General features: G+C 37.1%; 1 protein-coding gene across 21 annotated transcripts in view; it reads left to right on the top strand.

Moving 5' to 3' along the window:
• Positions 1-21,443, top strand: part of cacna1c (calcium channel, voltage-dependent, L type, alpha 1C subunit) — a 130,169-nt gene that overhangs the window by 78,233 nt on the left and 30,493 nt on the right. For 7 of the 21 annotated variants that reach the window (XM_058773133.1, XM_058773138.1, XM_058773141.1 and 4 more), the window contains exons 4-20: positions 8,198-8,337; positions 8,699-8,838; positions 9,481-9,642; positions 9,725-9,927; positions 11,459-11,562; positions 12,989-13,161; positions 14,389-14,457; positions 16,390-16,480; positions 17,270-17,296; positions 17,699-17,859; positions 18,869-19,094; positions 19,168-19,369; positions 19,449-19,569; positions 19,666-19,780; positions 20,043-20,163; positions 20,979-21,048; positions 21,299-21,434. In XM_058773133.1, coding sequence (XP_058629116.1) covers positions 8,198-8,337; positions 8,699-8,838; positions 9,481-9,642; positions 9,725-9,927; positions 11,459-11,562; positions 12,989-13,161; positions 14,389-14,457; positions 16,390-16,480; positions 17,270-17,296; positions 17,699-17,859; positions 18,869-19,094; positions 19,168-19,369; positions 19,449-19,569; positions 19,666-19,780; positions 20,043-20,163; positions 20,979-21,048; positions 21,299-21,434 — 2,261 coding nt within the window. Of the gene's footprint in view, positions 1-8,197; positions 8,338-8,698; positions 8,839-9,480; positions 9,643-9,724; positions 9,928-11,458; positions 11,563-11,837; positions 11,942-12,988; positions 13,162-14,388; positions 14,458-16,389; positions 16,481-17,269; positions 17,297-17,698; positions 17,860-18,868; positions 19,095-19,167; positions 19,370-19,448; positions 19,570-19,665; positions 19,781-20,042; positions 20,164-20,978; positions 21,049-21,298; positions 21,435-21,443 lie in introns of all 21 variants that reach the window. The other 14 variants (XM_058773137.1, XM_058773147.1, XM_058773150.1 and 11 more) reach the window with 4 other exon arrangements.

The raw sequence follows: 21,443 nt of genomic DNA, 5'->3' as shown, positions 1-21,443 counted from the left end.
ATTATTTAAACTATTTAAAAAGTGTGGGTATGTACGCCTAATATACACCATAGGAACACTATTGCAACCATTCATAAGCACAAGCAAGCACAAAATATATTGTCCTATAAAGATTTAAAAATCCATTTTTTTGTGTGTTTAAAATTGTGGAAGTGATGAAGTAAATATATACAAGACCCTCCTGTTTAAGATAACATAAAAGGAAATCAATTTCAATTTCATGTTCAAATTATACACCATGTTTGCCCAAGAAAAATAGTTTAGTGTGATGCTGAAAAGGGGTGTGTGTGTGTTTGTGTGCTTCTGATTCTACCTGAGACGGTAAAACGGCCACCCAGCATACAGACGTACACACACTCGTGCTTAAGAACTCGAAGCTGCAGATAATTCTGTTCCTATGGGACAGAATATTTTTGGTACCTGCTGAGACAGATAGAGAGAGACAAAGAGAGAGAGAAAAGGGAGGGTATACAGATGAGTATGTGGTTAATTTTAGAAAGTGGTGTGAAAAATGCAGCGGAACAGAGCGATCCTCCTCTTTTCACAGTTGCTCACCTCCGATTGGTCGAACTTTGCGCAGTGATCCCTTTTGGCCAATGAGATGTATCGTCATGAGAGTAATAGACCCATCGGGGCCCTTCCTTAAATATACACACTCAGAGAAAATATGATCCCCGCCCCATGTCGATTATTATTATTATATTAGTGTAGGAGAGTGGGTGGAATTTGGCAGTCACTTTCAGATAGCGTTTGAGCACTGCACCATAAATAATTCCTCTCTCAAACACACACACACATACACACGCTCTGGGCTGCTGGTGTCGTTGCAGTGCGATGATGAATAGACCCAGTGATGTTATTTCTGGAGAAATTACGACACTGCCAGAACTCCCTTCATATCTGGTTTTAGCGCAGGTTTCGTTTGGTTATTTCATCTAGGTTTTTGGGTTTACTCCAGGAACATGGGAACATTTGAAAAGTGGGGGAGGCACATTATAAAAAGGTAGCTTGGCTCGTGAAGTTCGGCCAGTAGTCTTACATGAAAAAAAAAATAATTGGGAAAGAGCCACAGTTCTTAGTAGGACTGCTGCCTACCGTTTGCGCATTGCCGTCACAAACATTTGGCAGAGACTTAAGCTGAGTTTTCAAGTTGTTGTTCGCACCGCAGCCAAACCAAATGAAACTTAAAATTAGATTAATTAAAATGTATTACTGATAAACTGACTGAAGTGTTTATGTGTGTGTGTGTGTTATTAATTTTTAAAATAAATTATTAAATTAAATTTATTAAATTAATTATAGAAATTATAATACAATTTATTGAATATAGTACAAATACCAAATATAATTACAACCATTATTAATCAATAATTTTGTTTAAATAGTCAAAATACAGTGCATAAAATATAATGAATAAAAATAAACATAAAAGAGTGAAAAATAAAAAACTAAATTATTTTATAATTAAATAATAAAAACATATTTAATAGTTTAATTATTTAAGACATGCAGGTTATAACAAATATATGAAGTATAATAAAAATGATGATAATTCTTAATCAAATATAATTGGTCAAATAGCACAATGTAATTGATGAAATATAATTGTTTATTTAAAAATAATATAAGTATTTATTAATTTAACAATACCAGATTATAATTTTTTTAAATTATTTAGAAAGTGCCATTTAGTATATATCTCAATAGTGAATAAGGGGATATTCACCTATTTTAGTCATTTTACTACAGAAGCTGCATGATAGTAACTTTGAGTCAAAAGAATAAAATGCAACAGATTTGTGACCGTAAAGGCAGAACGCACCCTTGCGTGTTGACTACAGGTGTATTGAGCACGCATGTGTGGGATGTGTAACTTCCTGCCGTAGCGGAGCGTGCGGCGTCGGAAAACGGTTGAAATGATCCGAACGACACACGTGCAAACGCTTCCACGCATACGCAGCATTCGCAGCAGGCCGCTGCGTCCTGTCGCAGCCATGCTGCTGCTCACCAGCTGTCTCCATGGAGACCAAGATGGGCTCTGGTTGTCTTGGAAACTGACAGCAGCATGCTGTGGGTTTTGCAACGTATACGGCTCCCGAGAGCAGTATTTAACTCTGTACATACAGTCAATATTTAAACTGACTCAGGACTTCAGCTAAAGTCTCTAATTTGTTATGTCGTTTGTTGCAGGTTCTTCGGCCACATGGGAATATAAGCCCAAAAAACACAAAAAATGTTTCTATAGGCCACCGTGTACGTAAGGAACAGTGTGTTGCCTTGTGACATCACTTGTCCGTCAAGAATTACTTGTAAGGGGGGGGGGAGAGTGTCTGACATGGCATCTGCTGACCGCAAATCCTGTTACCTTGGTTACAGACAGACTGGGCATAAAGGTAAGGTCACAGAGATCTGGAGGTTCTGTCCCCCGAGCAGTTCGCTGTAATTTGATTGGCTCGTGGCCCCGTTTGTGCACCCATCACAGAAAATTGAATTATCGGGACTGTCATCCTGAGAGCCGCACAGCTCACCTCTCCTGTCTTCATCCTTCCATCTCTCCACTCCTCCTCTCATTTCCTCCTCATTTTTGCCTCTCTGCTCGTTCCTTCCTTCCTTCCATTTCATGTCTTCTCTCGTCTATTTTGTTGTTCTTTATCATTGTTTCTCACTTTTGAGAGCGGAAAAAGAAAGCGGTGCGTTGAAACTGTGTTAAATGACATTATTGCTGTTTCTGAATGCAGATGAGAGTTAAATAAATACCCAAAAATGAATATCATCATTATTTAATGACCCATATGCTGTTTTTTTTTTAGTGGTACATAAATGAGATGTTTGAATAATCTTTGTACTTTTTTTTTGTCTATACAACAACATTTCATAGTGTCCAATGCTTACAAGCTCCAAAAAGGACAAAAAAGGATACACACTTTTTTTTACAGTACGTGTACTTACAGTGAACTTACCCAAGAAAGTACTGGTAGTACAAGGTAACTACCTCAGTTAAAGTTCGATTTAGGGGTAGGTTCAAGGTTAGTACTTAGTTATTACCCAGTTATTGTAATTGTATAAATAAGTACATAGCATGTACACGTGGAACAGGACTGTAAAATAAAGTGCTAAATAAACTAAACTAAATAAAAGTACCGTAAAAATTCACATATTCAGACTGGTGCCTTTTGTTTGATTACAACACACAAGAAACTAATTACGTCAAACTTGGTGGCACTCGTCAGTGTATCGGTTTTGGTTCTGAATGTGAACGCAGGTCTACGAATCTTTGCGTTCACTCTCAAAACTTTTGTGTTCCATCGAGATCTCGAAGGTTTCTCATGGGAAACACAAACATTTAGCAAGTGAACGCAATGAGCAAACGAAAAGTTTTTTTCGGAGCCAAAACCATTGAAATATAATTTTTCCTTAAAGGGGTCATGAATTATTTTGTACTGTTCTCTGAGGTCCACTTATAATGTTATGAAGATTTATACATCAAAAAACATTATAATTTAGAAGTAATAGGCTATTTTCTGTCCTGTTTTGACCTCCTCATCGAAATGTTCTGTTTGAATAGGCGTGGCGGATTGTCGACTCTGAAGTAAAAAACACTTACTCACACTTGTGTGGCGCAACATTACTGTCGGATCCAATATAGTCGACACAGCATCGTCTTTTAGTTTCAGTCTTTCTGAAAATCCTGTGTCAAATTGTGCCTTTTTTGTAAACAAATCCACGGTAAAATGAGGTAAAAAAAGGACAAAGCTCCTACTGACACGGTCTGGAACTTCATTAAAAATAAAGTTAATCAAATAAAGTTTATCGTTTGGTTTCTGCGTAGACCTACGTTTGCCGCTCTCATTATTTATACTACGTGCGTTAATTGGTGGGCGGGACTGAACAGGCAGTGATGTAGAAGCAGGCGTTGATCTTCTTCTGCGAAGGCGGTGCTTATCCACACTATTACATCATAAAGTGGCACATTCTACAACCTGTCATTTTGGCAGATTGGGCTTAATATAAGCTGTTTTTTGACTAAGGAGAAAGTTTTGAGTCCTGAAACTTGCAGAATGTTTTTATAGCACAATGACCTCTTATATGTCAAAAGATCAAGGGAATCTTGACACCATTAAACATGGTCGTTGTTGTAAAGGGCAAAAAATGATCCTTTTGTCAGCGCTAAAAACCTTGTGGGCAGCGCACCAACATGTAGCACTGTTGCACTTCGGGCATCCCAAGTTCGAGTCCTTTCCCGATCCAGTCCAGTTGTATATATTTGGTCAGCTGTATATGTGTGTGTGTGTCCAAGACAGGACTGAGAGAGTCAGCGGGTTTTGGATCAGAGAGCGCAGGGATGCACTGCGCCAGATGCCTGAGTGTGTGTGTGTCTGACTCTGTGCCAGCTGGTTCAAAGGAAAACTAACACGTCTCGCCTTCTAAGGGTCTTAATAATACATTTGCACTCACACGGATATCTTACGCTACTCCAGGCTTAAATTGACCTTTTTAAATGTGCTATTGCTGCAATTATGGGCATGAGTGAGTAGCCCTGTAAATCGCTCTCTCACTCACACCGTCTCTGTCTCTCTCGCTCTCTCTTCGTCTTTCAGAGAGCAACCGGTCAGTCTTGCTGAAGGATATGCAGCGTAAACTCATAATTATGATGTATAAGTAATATGAAACACACCATCATATAAACTCAAACACACACACAACTCTTTATCTTCATTGTCCTCACAGATATACCGTACAAGGAGAGATTAGATATGGAACTATTATGATATGATATGTGTGTTATTGTCCCCTGATGAACTGATACAGATGTGTTTAGCATATATATAAGGCAGCTCATGCTGAGAAAAGAATTGGAGAGAATATTGGACCCCTGCAGTATGTGATACTTTGTTTAAAATGGGTCTTTCATAATTATTTTTTTTATTATTATTTAATTAAATTTTTTCCCCTGAGGTCCACATAATGCTAATCAATCTTTATGCGCTAAAAAGCACCCATAATTGTATTTTTCATGACTGTTTTTCACCCTCTGTCTGACACTTTTTTTTTTTTTTTCAGATTTTTGCTGATGTGTCTTTCTCATATATACAGTTCTTTTTGCATGTGAAATAAGCAAGTGATTTCCTCATTGCTTTTTGGAAAGATTTGAGTTGTTTTCTGTAGCTTCGCTACAGAAATGGTTTCTTTGGTCTGAGATGTACTGGAAAGTTTTGAATTCTGAATGTTACAGGATGTTTTAATAGTTCTTCGCTTTATTTTAAAAGATAAAAGATTTCTCATGAGTGCACCACAATATCTAAAGCAAGTCTTTAGTTAGAGACAAGCCTTATTCCACTTCATTTTCTTCTACAGAGCCATTTTGCCACAGATGTGCAGGAAATAAGAGGATTCTGGCAGGTTTCAGGTTTTGTTGTTTGAATGGATCCGGGCTGGTGATGCAAAACTTATGGGCCTAAATTTGGGTTGCGAAGACCCATGCACTATTTGAGAACAGGTTGACGATCCCTGCAGCTAATGTAAGTGACTGTTGACAGACCGAGCCATGGGAATATTTCCGTCTCTCTCAGGGAGCAAAGCTGAAGCCCTTATTTTTGCTCTGTAAACCCAAATGGCTCTCAGGGGACTAGACCGTCTCAGAGCAGCTCCCACGACCTCTGACCTCCTACATCCACACACGCAGCAAATCAGAAGAAAAGGGTTGAACCAAGCAGGACTGTATGTTAGACTGCCAATGTTGTATTTAAACGTCTCATCCAATCACATTGTAAAACACAGAGGGAATATGAGGACAGGACATCAAAATGAATCCATAATTAAATCTAATACAACAGATTCATCTGTTTCAGTGTAATTGTTAGATGTTCTGTGTGTATGTGTGCGTATCTGTGTGTGTGTGTGTATAGTGGATCGCTGTGGTGTTGATTGCGCTGATGACCGAGGGCTCTTGTCAGTAATTGAGTTTAATTAATTTAAGAGCCTCGGATTGATTCCAGATCTCAGAGTTTAGTCTACAGTAAAGTAGGTGATAACAGCATCATTTAACCCTGTTTTTAAAGCAGCTGGATTTATAATGTGGTTCCATATAAACAAAACACCTGTTAAATGAGTAATTCACCCCAAAATGAATATTATTTACTCATGTTGTTTCAGATTCTTATGTTGCTGCTTTTTTTCTGCTGAACACAAAAATAGTTTTAGAAATTATCTATAAGTAATTATTTATTTTATTACAACCAAATATATTATATTTAAAATTATATGTATTTAAGCCACAATTAATTAAATATGTTTTTAATCTATTTGTTAATGTAAATTGTGAAATTTGTACATAGTAACACATTTATTGGACCAGACACAGTCCTTAACTAGCTGCATTTGCTCAAGAATGTGATACTTTGTGCTAGAATTGTAGTGACTAACGTAATTCAAATTTAAGCAACATTTGGATTCATGTTCCATTGTTTAAGGCACATGTTTTTTTCCTCATCTGAATCATGCTGTTTTCATTTTGAGTACAGTTCTGTCAAGTCAAGTCAAGTCACGTTTATTTATATAGCGCTTTTAACAATACAGATTGTGTCAAAGCACTTAACAGTATCAAATTGGAGGATAGAGTGTCAGTAATGTACAAGATTAAACACTCAGTTTTCAGTTAAAGGCATTTCATTATTGAATTCAGAGATGTCATCGTCTAGCTCAGTTTAGTTTAAATAGTATATGTGCAATCAAATCGACGATAATCGCTAGAAATTAAGTGTCCCCAACTGAGCAAGCCAGTTCTGCAGTGAATTTGGTACCATCTGCATGCATTAAAATACTAAATTGACTCGTTACTTAAAAATAAGGCTTATCACAGTGTTCATTTCAATATCCTCTCCAAAAAGGAAATTGGCAGCAGATTTTTTTTGTATTTGTAATAAAACCCTCAGCACAAGTGATATTATGGTCATTTCCAAGTTAATGGTCTCCCTTCTGTATAAATCAACTATTTTGACTTTTATCTTAAGATACAGTCTCCAGGACCTGTTGAAAATTTGCCTTTTTTTTTTTTTTTTTTTTTTTTGGTGAATGTCATTTATAAACATTTATAAAACAATTGTCTCTTTAAAGGCATTTATCAGGAATAAAAACACATACAATGTGATACATTGACTTATGGAAAGAAGCTATCAGTTATTATAGTCTCTTTTAGCTATTATTAATAGTTATCTTATTACATATTTTGTAATATCTTATTTTTATATTATTATAGCTGCTTTGTCTATTTAGTGATTTAATCCGCCACAAGAATATCATATATTTTAATATATGTGACCCTGGACCACAAAACCAGTCTTAAGTCGCTGGGGTATATTTGTAGCAATAGCCAAAAATACATTGTATGGGTCAAAATTATAGATTTTTCTTTTATGCCAAAAATCATTAGGACATTAAGTAAAGATCATGTTCCATGAAGATATTTTGTAAATTTCCTACTGTAAATATATTAAAACTTAATTTTTGATTAGTAATATGCATAGCTAAGAACTTCATTTGGACAACTTTAAAGGCGATTTTCTCAATATTTTGATTGTTTTGCACCCTCAGATTCCAATATTTCAGACAAATATTGTCCGATCCTAACAAACCATACATCAATGGAAAGCTTATTTATTCAGCTTTCAGATTATGTATGAATTGACAGTTATGGCTGGTTTTGTGGTCCAGGGTCACATATTTTCATAGGTTTTTTTCAGCAACTACTGATGTGCAGTCAGTTAGATTAATCATGTAATTATTTTATTCCATTTTTTTTTTTTTAAATCAATTGACAGCTAGTTAAAACAAATCAGGTCTGATATCACTTTTCTCACAGTCGTGTGGAGATGAATGTCTGTGTTTTGATCCTCACAGGAAAGTTGTGAGACAGTCAGCAAAGACTTTGAAATTCATCTGGCATTTACAGACGCAGCATTTCTGCTCCATAATCCACTCGAACACAGTGTCTCTAGTGCACCGACATTCTGTGTGTTTGTGTGTGTGATATCTGTTCTTTTCTGATAGGCCTGATCTGTAATAAAATGTCATCCAGACAAATGGCTCAGTACATTTTCTGATGTCGGTTCAGGGCTTCGAGCGGCTTTATGCTTAAAGATATTAGAGCTCATGCAATTAGAGAACTAATATCCTCTTTATCTCTGTTTTGTCTGTCTAGGAACGGGTGGAGTATCTCTTTCTGATCATTTTTACGGTGGAAGCATTTCTGAAAGTTATTGCATACGGGCTGCTGTGTCACCCTAATGCGTACCTGCGGAACGGCTGGAACTTGTTGGATTTCATCATTGTGGTGGTTGGGTGAGTACAAGCTCAAAAAAAAAAGAAATCTAATAAAGTAGATTTATTTGTATAACTAATTGCTAAAGAGACTAGAATATTTTATTTTATGAAGTTATTTTCAAATATAATTTTAAATGTGCATGGTATTGTTTGGTATGGTATGTAAATGTTGCATGGTAGTGTTTCAAAGTAGTCTTACCTTTCAAAAGAAATGAATAGTAAAACAAAACGGTATGTTTAAAAGCATTTTTTCCCATGAATTCTATTTGCTGCATCCTGTCTTTTTCTCACTAAACAAATTGCTTAGTTAACATATGTTTTAATCTGAAATGTAAAATGATAATGAGTTGATAACGTCCTCTTTCTATCTCTCTTTCAGGCTCTTCAGTGCAATATTAGAGCAGGCCACTAAAGGGGACGGTGGGACTTCAATGGGAGGCAAGGCTGCAGGGTTTGATGTAAAAGCCCTGCGAGCCTTTAGAGTGTTGAGACCTCTGAGACTCGTATCTGGAGTACCTAGTGTGTAAACACACACACACACACACACACACACACACACACACACACACACTCACTCATCTGATGACTGTTGAGTAAGTCGTCCATGAGTCAGGACCGAGAAACTGAGAGAACATGAATTTAAATAAATTTTCATTTCCTTCCTGTAGGAGGATCTGAAACGATTCGAGAATCAGTAATCACAACCCAGAAATTCAGAAGTCAAAACTCTATTAAGCCATTCTTTTCAGCATGTGTAGGCACAGCTTTTTATTGTTGTGTAGGCAAATCCATTTTCTTTCTGATTGCCAATTTTGTCCAGAATGCGAACGTTCATTAGTTGTTATTATATGTCTCTCTGGAATACTTGGTTCTGATTAAGCAGTCACTTTATTCTGCAGTCAAATGTTTTTTTTTCAGCATCTAAGTATAATGACTTTTAAACGGTATACAGTAATTGACCATTTGTTTTAAGCTGTTCTGGCTTCACAATGGGATCGTGATTAGCTGACTGCACATTATCATTTTATTATCGATAATATTCCGAGTATAAACAGTTACTCTTAAGAATATGAATGCTTCACTCACAAAACAAAGAAAACCATCCTTGAGCAAAGTGAATTACTATGGTAATTTTCCTATTCCTTTCCCGTGTGCTTGCAGGTTTACAGGTGGTGCTGAACTCCATCATTAAAGCCATGGTTCCCCTCCTGCACATCGCTCTGCTCGTTCTGTTCGTCATCATCATTTATGCCATCATCGGCCTCGAGCTCTTCATGGGCAAGATGCACAGAACCTGTTTTTTCTTCAAAGATGGACACAAAGGTCAGGATTTTATGAGTATTTGTTCCTTCCTTGTTCTAGTCATTGGCTCCAGATCAACTGACAAAATCCTGTTTTCTTTCAGGTACTGTATCTGAAGAGAAACCGGCCCCCTGCGCCCCAAACTCTGCCCATGGACGACATTGCACCCCGGCCAACGTAACGCAGTGCTTGATGGGATGGGAGGGCCCAAATGATGGAATCACGAACTTTGATAACTTTGCATTTGCCATGCTGACTGTGTTTCAATGCATCACGATGGAGGGCTGGACTGACGTCCTGTACTGGGTGAGTCTGCTCCAATAACGGCACACTACACTTAATGCCTGTATAAACACACATGGTCTCTTTACTGAGAAAAGACACATGAATGAGGTAGGGTTAGGAGTATCTCCCAGTGGCTTTAGTTAAAAAGAGGAACCCTATTCGAATTTCAAATCTTAAAGGGAATCCTAATGTAACCATAATGGGAATTTTCTCTGAGGATTTCACACAAAAAATAGGTCTTTTAATAAAATACCTATTTAAAGTGTTTCAAATATATTTTGGGGAGATTTTATAAGATCCCAGTGTGATTGTCATTATTTTGTATAAAGATTATTCTGAAACAAGTACATATTCTGTTAAAGATATATCCAACAGAACTGTAAAAATCAAAAAAGAATAAAAAAAATCTTCATTCTTAGTTCCAAATTAAAATGGAAATTCTATTAGGGATCCACATTTAGCGATTTTTATTTCTATGTATTTTTATGACTAGGTGAGTGGTGTGTATGTTACGGCTCGGCCCGGGCCAGTGCTGCGTTGCCACTGAAAATTTGACATTCATTGATTTTGTACATCCATTTTTATACCTTGCAAACCTGATGTGTTTTACATTGAAAATATTCTGCTGATTCTTCATTGTGATAATGTTTTTAATTTGCAGAAATTACTTGTAAAACATCAGTAAAAATTAGGGCTGTCAAGTGATTAATCACGATTAATCGCAATTAATTGCATCCAAAAATAAGTTTGTTTGCATAATATATGCGTGTGTACTGTGTGTATTTATTATGTATATAAAAATACACACACATGTATGAACATATATTTAATAAAAATGTAAAATATTTATATATAATATAAATTATATAATATTATATAAAGATATACATGTATTATATAATATTATATAAAATTTATACATGTATGTGTGTGGATTTATTTATACATAATAAATATACACAGTACACACACATATTTTGTAAACACAAACTTTTATTTTTAATTGCGATTAATCGTGATTAATCATTTGACAGCCCTAGTAAAAATGTGCTGAATATTTTGCATCATATGACATAATTTTCTAGGGAAAGCGTGTTAAAGAATTTATGAAGTGACATTATAGCTGTAGAATTTGTAATACTTTTATTGAATTAAAAAGTTGAACATTGAACATTCTAATATGGTGGAAAAAACCAGAACTATTGACCGGACTCACTAACAGAAAAAATCCCATTGAGCCTTGTGTGTGTGATCACTGCTGCTCTCTAAAGCCCATCTTTTCTGTATCTCAGTCCTCTGCACTCCTCCAGATACTTAAAGTGATTGACGGTTTTCCTGATGACATCTTTTAAAGCAGTCAAACAGACTCAGCTGAACGTCTCTCTCTCTGTCTTTCTCTCTGTTGAATATGCTCTATGCTTCATGGGTTTTCTTGATGTTCTGGGTTTCTGAGGGACCAGCATGTGCTGTTCACTGCACTCGTTTCCGCTGACTGTCTTCCTCTCCGCTCCGCTCTTCTTTCTTTTTTCTAACTGTCCCCTCCTCATCTCAGATGCAGGATGCCATGGGTTATGAGCTTCCGTGGGTCTATTTTGTCAGTCTGGTCATCTTTGGATCCTTTTTCGTTCTAAATCTGGTTCTGGGTGTGTTAAGCGGGTAAGCATTGTGTGTTGAAAGCGTGTGTGTGTGTGTGTGTGTGTGTGTGGTTTTTTGGACAATAGAACAAGCTCTGACTGAACTCTGATCAAACACATTTTCTTTCTCAAAGCACTGGGATAGAGCGAGCCAGAGAGGGGTTATGTAGAACTGCCCATGTCCAGCAGATACATACTAATCATTCATTCATTCCTCTTCAACTGTACCCCTCCATCCATCCATTCATCCATCCATCCCTCTCTCCCCCCATACTCCATCTTTCCCTCCATTCCCAGGTGAATGATGCTGTAGGGAGTTCCTGGCCATGGCTTTATTTTGTCACTTTAATCATCATTGGCTCCTTTTTTGTTCTTAATTTGGTTCTTGGGGTTTTAAGCGGGTAAGGGACACTCATTCATTCTCTCTCCGTCGTCTTTATTTCTAACTCGGTTTTTATCCTTTGGAGGGAGTGTATGTGAGAGAAATCTGTTATCTTCCTTATCGTCTTTTTTGTGTTTAAAACAAGTCTGTACAAACAAGGGTCAAAGTTGTTTTGTTTCCCTTTTTCACTTAAATACACATTCATGGTCTTGTTGTGAGTGAATATCTTGTTCTGTTTATTGCAAGAAACACACCACTGTACAAAAGTTTGGGGTCAGCGAGATTTTTGACGTGTGTGTGTATATATATATATGTATATATATGTGTGACCCTGGACCACAAAACCAGTCTTAAGTCGCTGGGGTATATTTGTAGCAATAGCCAAAAATACATTGTATGGGTCAAAATTATCGATGTTTCTTTTACGCCAAAAATCATTAGGATATTAAGTAAAGATCATGTTCCATGAAGATATTTTGTAGATTTCTTACCGTAAATATATCAAAACTTAATTTTTGATTAGTAATATGCATTGCTAAGAACTTAATTTGGACAACTTAAAAGGTGATTTTCTCAATATTTCGATTTTTTTGCACCCTCAGATTCCAGATTTTCAAATAGTTGTATTTCGGCCAAATATTGTCTGATCCTAACAAACCATACATCAATGGAAAGCTTATTTATTCAGATGATGTATAAATCACAATTTTGAAAAATTGACACTTAAGACTGGTTTTGTGGTCCAGGGTCACACACATATACAGTATATATATATATATATATATATACACACACACACACAATTATTACAGCATTTAACAAAATTTCCATTTTTTGCTGTATTTTGACAAAATTTACGAAATGCAGCCTTGATGAGCAAAAAAAACTTTTGAACAGTCGTGTAGTGTATGTGTCCTTACAGAAGTATCTTTAATATTTAATTGCACTTTTTAAATATTTTAGAATTTGAATTTTTTTTTTTCTAATTATTACACAATTTCTGAATCAGTCTGTTTATTTTATGGGATGGATATTTAGAGGAAGTCTCTCTCCTTCCGTTTCTCAGAGAGTTCTCTAAAGAGCGAGAAAAGGCCAAAGCTCGTGGAGATTTCCAGAAGCTCCGTGAGAAACAGCAGCTGGAGGAGGATCTAAAGGGCTACCTGGACTGGATCACGCAGGCAGAGGATATCGACCCTGAGAACGACGACGAGGGACTGGACGACGACAAGCCTAGAAATCGTAAGTATAAAGCAGGGAAGCACCAGGGTGGGGCAAATTGATCTGCTCTGAGTTTGTTATGTGAGACGTTTTGCAAAAGCGTCGTCCATGCAAATGTAATCAATTGATTTTAAATGCAAATGAGGACATTGAAATGTTGCCTTTTAAGAGTTACCGTGTTAAACTCTTGACTTTGCTATTGTTTGAATTTATACTTAGTCTGAATATACTTCCAGATCTATAAATATCTATTGTTTATTTTATCTCTGGCCCTTCAAGCATGATCAAGGCCTGATATCCTAGTCTGATGTACAGCCTCTACATATGCAATTTTGCGTAAAATTCACTGAAAACACAAATTGGTTTTATATGTCCAGATATGATGTTTATTGTCATTACAAAAACTGCATCTGTTTTATATTTGAAAACAAACCGCAGCTCACCTTAAATACTGATTGTGAGATTGGCTGCCAACATGCTCCAAAAACTTTGGAGAAAGAGCATCTTGCTTGCTGAGACATATCATTAGATCATATTACTGCATACACAATATTCAAATATGTTATGGATTGTTTCAGTTGCAGGTGAGAGTTCTCCATCAGAAACTCACCACAATCCAAAACTTGAATGAATAGATGAATGTGTTTGTATTTGGGCAGGTTTTGCTATCCATATTAGGAATTACATTTTTAAAAGCAAGCAGAAGCAGACCAAATGTCCTTGTGGGGGACAAAAGGTTCACAAAACGTCTAGACGGTAATCTACAGTAGACAGAAAAAGATGTCTAAAATGGCAGTTTTAGGTTTAGGGTTGTATAATTTGTTTATATTAAGAATAATAAATGTGAATGGGAAGTCCCTTCAGGGATATACAGTATATATAGAGACCTTTGTGTGTGTGTGTGTGTGTATTTGGACTTATTTTTGACTCTGGTATTTCAGAGCCTGAGATTGTGTATTGTCAGTCCGGCCCCTAACTGAGATCAGATGGGAAAACTCTTTCACACACAGACAGTATATAGAGATATACTGCAGTCCACATTCTGACGCACATCTAGTGGCACAAAATAGAACTGCATCTCAGATTATTTGTATTTTTTGATGTTAAGTGTTTTGTGTCAAGTGTCTTGAGTTGTTTGTGACCGCCTTTTTTAGCCATAAATGTTTGGGACAGAGAGGGCTGGTGGCGTCTCTTTCTGTCTGACTGTGTCTGTCTCTGACTGTTTGAGTCTCACTCTGTTGTTTTCAGGGAAGACTCATCGTTTACAGTACATCCGTGGAGCGGTGAAGAAAAAAGCAGCTCTGCTTCGTAAGGCGTGTGCGTCTCCATAGCAATCACGGTTTTCTTTTGCGTTTGCATGGGAAAAATGCAACAAGACCTTTATACTGACCCCCAACCCATCCTTTCCCGCCCAGACTGGTCAATCTGGGTACGGAGGGCGATGGGGAATTCCTGCTTAGTTCTCCGTATTTAAGATTTCTGAATGATGATAAGCATGAAAATCTGAGAGGTTTGAAATTTAGACTCACTGCTCTTTTGGGATGGTATACGTTTTTCTGTTTGAAATATCTGGACTTTTAGCATGACATTTAGAATTTTTCTCCAGGTATTTGAATCAGAATCTGGTGCTTTGTAGTAAATTTTAGTCACACATCAGGCTCCTGTTCCAATATGATCTGCATGTGATGCCTAGATAGAAACAGTTCTGCTTTGCACACCACGGTTCAGATGGTTCTGACTCTGAGGTTGTGATTTGTCTTTAACAGCCATGGCGAGACGTTAATAGATTGCAAAGTATTATGGACATTTTTCTCCTGACTCATGTTGCTTCACCCCCATCTACGTCAGATTTGTTTAGAGTGTTTACGTTATGTATTTTATCTTAATTGCAAATTACAAAAGTAATATTCATTTCATTTTAAACACATCAATTTTCACAATACATCATCAGCATACTGATGATGTAATGTCACACTGTTCGACATCTGTAATCCTGTCTCGGAATATCCGATCAAACATAATCCCATAATCCCATTTCCAAGGGTGGTGTAGTCTGGATGATAATGTGTTTTTTTGTTTTGTTTTTTAAATTAAGAAATAGAATTAGAGGAAATGATCAGAGCCAATGACAATGCAGCATGGAATTTAGAGACCCTGCCTGACCCCGCCCCCTGTGCATGTTAATGAGATGGAATTGTAGGCCTGCATGCTGATTGGTAGAATAGCATTGTTTTGAGTCTTTTACATGATGTATTTGGGTAAGTTTGTCCAACTTTGGTTTTGTTTTGAAATCTGAATGAACCCATTCAAATCATTAAGTGTTTTATAATTCTGTTGGTTTGATGTCTAGTTTAATTTAAGACCGATTCACAAGTTCAACACCCGTGGCACACAGTATGTGTGTGTTGATGAAATGTGGTATTTGATTCTTTTCAAACACATTTTGGGGCAGACATTCTCGCATATGGTCCATATTAAACATTAAAGGTCACATCTGAGCATGGATATGTAGGCTGTCATCAAGATTGCTGAGTCTATTTAATAAGAACTGGCTTAGTAACAACTTTCTTTACATATATTATTTATTCTATCTCTTTTCTTTCTACCTGTTTAACAGGTATAATTTAGCATGTTTTATGTTTTTATATTATGATTTTATTATAGTTTTGACAGCTTTTAACAGCTGAATTTGTGATTTGTGATCAGCTTTGTGTTTCTTGAAGCATCATATACAAAACAATCTAATCACCCGTCACAAACATTGTGAACAAACACTGTAATTTGGTTCCTAATGTGTTCTTTTTGGTGGCTTGCTGTGAGGAATATTTTACATATGTAAAAAAAAAAAACTATAGGCAGCTTAGATAAATGCAAAAGGTCACGGCAGATATGTTTTCTTTAGTAAACTGTATGTCTTTGAATCAGTCACCTCACTTAGTACGGTTTAGATTATTGTGTAGTTAGACTTATAGTATGTGTGATGTTTTATGCATTATGTTAAAACTCCATTTTACTTACCTTTCAAGGCCTCTCTTTTTACTCGCGTTTGTCAATTGGTAAGTGTTGATTTTGAACCCTGCTCATCTCTGCTGTAAGTGTGCCAGTGTAAAACCTGAAGTAAGGGTTCTATAGAGGTTGAAAGTCAATTTCTTGTGTGTATGAAACCAGTTTTTAATGAGCTATGAGTATCATCTTTTACTGGCAATTCATCGCACTCTCTTCCTCTCTTTCCCTCTCTCTCTCATGCAGTGAGTATGCCGGCCAGTGAAAATGAGTCAGTGAACACTGATAATGCTCCAGCTGGAGACATGGAGGGAGAGACCTGCTGTACTCGCATGGCGTAAGTCCCCACACCATCCCGTTCCTCCTCTTTCCTCCTCCTCCTTCTGTTCTCCTTCCTGATCATCTCTTCTCCTCTAATTCCTCAATTACTTCATTTTTATTTCCCTCCATGCTTAATTCTCTTCAGATTTATGCTTTTCAGTATTCAGACATTTACAGAGATGGAAGGTTGAGAGCTAGTTTTAAATGGTTTACTGGTAGGCGAGGTCAGCAGGGCTCAGTGGGCGGCTCCTGGCGCTCCCGTGATCTTCAGTGTCGTTTTTTTTTCTCTGTACATCTGTTGCTGTCGTCTGTTTTCCAGCTGATCTGCCCTGTTAGTGATCAGTGTTTTATGTCACAAACACAGACAGGAACATTCATGCAATACACAGCCATACAAGTAATTATATATAAACATTCCCACAGATATTAAAAATTTGTGAGCAGTTAAATCATAAGGACTGTTCAATTAACATACTACAGGTTGAATGTAACAAAAATGTATCACTGTAAATGATGAGTCTTTGCTGAAAACAACCTTTTGTCAAGGCAATGCAACACACTGTGTGATCTATCTATCTATCTATCTATCTATCTATCTATCTATCTATCTATCTATCTATCTATCATATGTGGGTAGCACTCAGTTGCTCCTGCTCATCATCACGGGGGGCGCTCTGAAGTAGTGATTGATGTATGATCAGGCCCACCTGACTGCCCTCCCAGTTCTGCTGTCTCTGTGGAAACACTGTCCTTCATGATGTCGTGTCTGTTCTGTATGTATAATACATTCTGTTTTCCATTCCAGAAATAGGATCTCCAAATCCAAATTCAGGTTAGTACATTACATACCGTCTGAAGGCGAGGTTGCCTTCCTTACTGCTCTTCATATATATATGTGTGTGTGTTTGTGTGTGTTTGTTGTGTTTCGATGCCAGTGTTGTGTTTTGATCATCACGGTTGCCCTTTAATCAGTGGCTGAATATCCATTAACAAGTTCAGACTGCCAGTGTTATTCAGGTTAGGTTTGTTTGCTACAGATGCCAAAAGAATTGAGAGCAGCAGCATTTTCAATCACTGCCAGTACAAACACACATAGTTGTTATGTTTCCAGAAAGTGCATTTAGTGGATACTGAAAGGATATTTATCCCGGCTGGTGAGAATGGTGTCAGATTGTACAGACTTTGAATTTTGGATGTTTTATATTGTATTTTTCTCTCTGTCTCTGTTTTGCAGTCGATATTCACGCCGATGGAATCGGTTATGTCGGCGTACGTGCCGTGCAGCAGTGAAGTCAAATGTGTTCTACTGGCTGGTGATTTTCCTGGTATTTTTGAACACACTTACAATCGCCTCTGAGCACCACCAGCAGCCACAATGGCTCACCAATGTTCAAGGTACTCAACACTACAGTAGCGTATGTATTTCAATATACAATGCTGTTGCTACTGAAATATAAAACAATGCAACCTTGAGCAGTCAAATATTTATAAAAGTGTATGTGTGATGCACTTTATATTTTGATTAGTTGTCCTTGACGAAGCTACTTTTATGACTCCCACATCTGGTATCTCTCAGAGCTCAGCAGTGACCATCCAATCCCATAAAACCCCATCAAATGTCGTTACGTAATTGATCTCAGAACCTTGGTTTGATTTGTGTACACTGAGGAACTTTGCCAGCCAAGGACGTTCTGTTAATAACACTACTTTAGCTATTTTAGTATATAATGCAGTGCTGATTCTGTGTGATTAGTTTTTTCCCCCCAGACATACACTCTTAAAAATAAAGGTTCCAAAAGGGGGTTTTTGCAGTGATGCCAGAGAAGAACCATTTTTGGTTCCCAAAAGAACCTTTCAGTGAACAGTTCCTAAAAGAACCATTTTGAAGAACATTTAAAAAAAACTATAAAGAACCTTTATTTTTAAGAGTGTACTCAATGTACAGAACTGTTCAAATGTCTGAGGTCGATTTTTAAAATGAAAACTGTAATGTTGTTTTGCAATTTAAAAAGTTTAATTTGTCTCTGAACTTTTCATTTTCAAAAGTAATTTATTCCTATTTTCAGCAGTCCTGTTTTCAGCAGTCATTACTCCAGTCTTCAATGTCACATGATCCTTCAGAAATCATTCTGATATGCTGATTTGGTGCTCAAGAAACATTTCATATTATATTATATTATTGTCATTATTGAAAGCAGCTTAATATTTTTGTTGGAAACCGTGATATGTTTTTAACATATTAAAAAATGTCTTTACTGTCACTTTTGATTATTTTAAGTATTAATTAAAGTTTTAATTTCTTAAAAAAAAAAATAAAAAAAACAATACGGTGGTGATCAGCTTTTCATATCTCTGTGCTGTATAAATCTCATAGTGAATGGATGTGGTGTTTCTGTGTTTACAGAAATCGCCAATAAGGTGTTGCTGGCTCTTTTTACTGGTGAGATGCTGCTGAAGATGTACAGCCTGGGTCTACAGGCCTATTTCGTCTCCCTTTTTAACCGCTTTGACAGTTTTGTGGTGTGCGGTGGAATTCTGGAGACTATCCTGGTGGAAATCAAGATCATGTCACCCCTCGGCATCTCTGTGCTGCGCTGTGTGCGTCTGCTCCGCATCTTCAAGATCACCAGGTATGTGTTAAAGATGTGTGTTTTGTTAACTGTGGGGTGTGGCTTTGTATTAATGCTGACTGTCCTCTCTCAGGTACTGGAACTCTCTCAGTAATCTGGTGGCATCTCTGCTGAACTCGGTGCGTTCTATCGCGTCCCTGCTTCTGCTGCTCTTCCTGTTCATTATCATCTTCAGTCTGCTTGGAATGCAGCTCTTTGGTGGCAAGTTCAACTTTGATGAGACGCGCCGCAGCACCTTCGATAACTTCCCCCAGTCTCTCCTCACCGTCTTTCAGGTTCTGCCACAGTCTGATCCACAGGACACACTTTTCATGCGTCTTCAAACCTGACCCCTGTTTGATTTTGTGATTGTAGATTTTGACCGGAGAGGACTGGAACTCTGTGATGTATGATGGGATCATGGCGTACGGTGGACCCTCCTTTCCTGGCATGCTTGTCTGCATTTATTTCATCATCCTCTTCATCTGCGGAAACTGTATCCTAAAGAAAACTTGTTGAACACAACACGATGTGACACAAAATAAAAGAGTTGATTATAAAACTGATCAAAACGCTCCTGAACTCTAAACAGACATCCTCCTGAATGTCTTCTTGGCCATTGCCGTGGACAACCTGGCAGACGCCGAGAGTCTGACATCAGCGCAGAAAGAGGAAGAGGAGGAGAAAGAGAGGAAGAAGCTGGCCAGGTTCAGTGACTCACAGTTCACATGAGTGCAATGCTTTGAGATGGTCTGAGGGCCTGTAAAACCTTCCTATGAAGATTTCCTGCCCCCTGCTTAATGAGCTCATTAAGTGTATCGGTTATGACTTCATTAGTTTAACATTGAGGAAATTAAATATAATTTTACAGAAGTGTTTTTGCCCCTCTGAAGAGCTGTAAATACAGGTGCTTAGTGGGACCATAAAGCTGCACACGCACACATTTATGACACGATTTCTGTCTTACAGAACGGCCAGTCCAGAGAAGCGTCAGGATTCTGAGAAACCACCTCTGGAGGATGAAAAGAAAGAGGAAAAGATTGAATTAAAATCCATCACTTCTGATGGAGAGACTCCAACTGCCACTAAGGTCACTATCAAGAGGCCACATAGAAACATAGATTAAAGGGCACCTATTATGCCTCCTTTTTACAAGATGTAATATAAGTCTCAGGTGTCCCCAGAATGTGTCTGTGAATGTGTATATTTCAGCTCAAAATACCCCACAGATTATTTATTATTTCATTTTGAAAATGCCTATTTTGAGTGTAAGAAGAAACACGCTGTTTTAGTGCATGCTCTTTAAATGCAAATGAGCTGCACATGATAAAAGACACTAATGTTTAAATTATTGTTTTCTGTAATTTAAAAAATTACATTTAGACCGCAAACATTTTCTTATGACCACAAAACCAGTCATAAGGATAATTTTTTTTTAAATTGAGATTTAAACATCATCTGAATACGGAAGAGGATTAGGGCCAAGCATTAATAAAAAAAATAAAACCATCTTGGATACAACTATTTGAAAATCTGGAATCTGAGGGTGCAAAAAAATTAAAATATTGAGAAAATTACCTATAAAGCTGTCCAAATGAAGTCCTTAGCAATGCATATTACTAATCAAACATTTAATTTTGTTATATTTACGGTAGAAAATTTACAAAATATCTTCATGGAACATGATCTTTACTTAATATCCTAATGATTTTTGGCATAAAAGAAAAATCAATCATTTTGACAATGTATTTTTGGCTATTGTTACAAATATACCTGTTCTACTTATGACTGGTTTTGTGGTCCAGGGTCACAAATGACCTTTTATAGTCATTTGTATAAATCATTTATAATAAAGATTATAAATATATTTTAAAATTCTTTTTATTGTTTGCCTTCTGATTTTAGATCAACATAGATGAGTACACAGGGGATGAGAACGAAGAGAAGAATCCATATCCTGTGAACGATTTCCCAGGTGTGTTAAGAGAAAGTGTTAAAGAAATGCTGTCTTTTCATTTAAAAAACTGAAGAAACAGTCAAAAGCAATTCCACAGAAGAGCCCAGGCCTGTTTTATTCAGCTCTGGGAGCACTCCATGTGGATTGTTTTTCAGTTGAGCAAAGATCCTTCTTTTTACTCTTGTTGATTTCCCCCAAGTTTTTTTTTTTTTAGCAAATATGTGTGTGGAAATGTGGGATGATGCGTGGAATTGTTTGTTCTTTTCAGCAGGAGAGGAGGACGATGAGGAGCCAGAGATGCCAGTAGGTCCTCGTCCACGTCCACTCTCCGACATTCAGCTGAAGGAGAAAGCCGTCCCCATGCCAGAAGCCAAAGCTTTCTTTATTTTCAGCCCCTCTAACAAGTATGAAAA

This window comes from Onychostoma macrolepis, chromosome 04 (genome assembly GCF_012432095.1).
Source record: "Onychostoma macrolepis isolate SWU-2019 chromosome 04, ASM1243209v1, whole genome shotgun sequence".
NCBI classification, from domain to species: Eukaryota; Metazoa; Chordata; class Actinopteri; order Cypriniformes; family Cyprinidae; genus Onychostoma; species Onychostoma macrolepis.
This window is presented reverse-complemented; position numbering and strand designations above follow the sequence as displayed.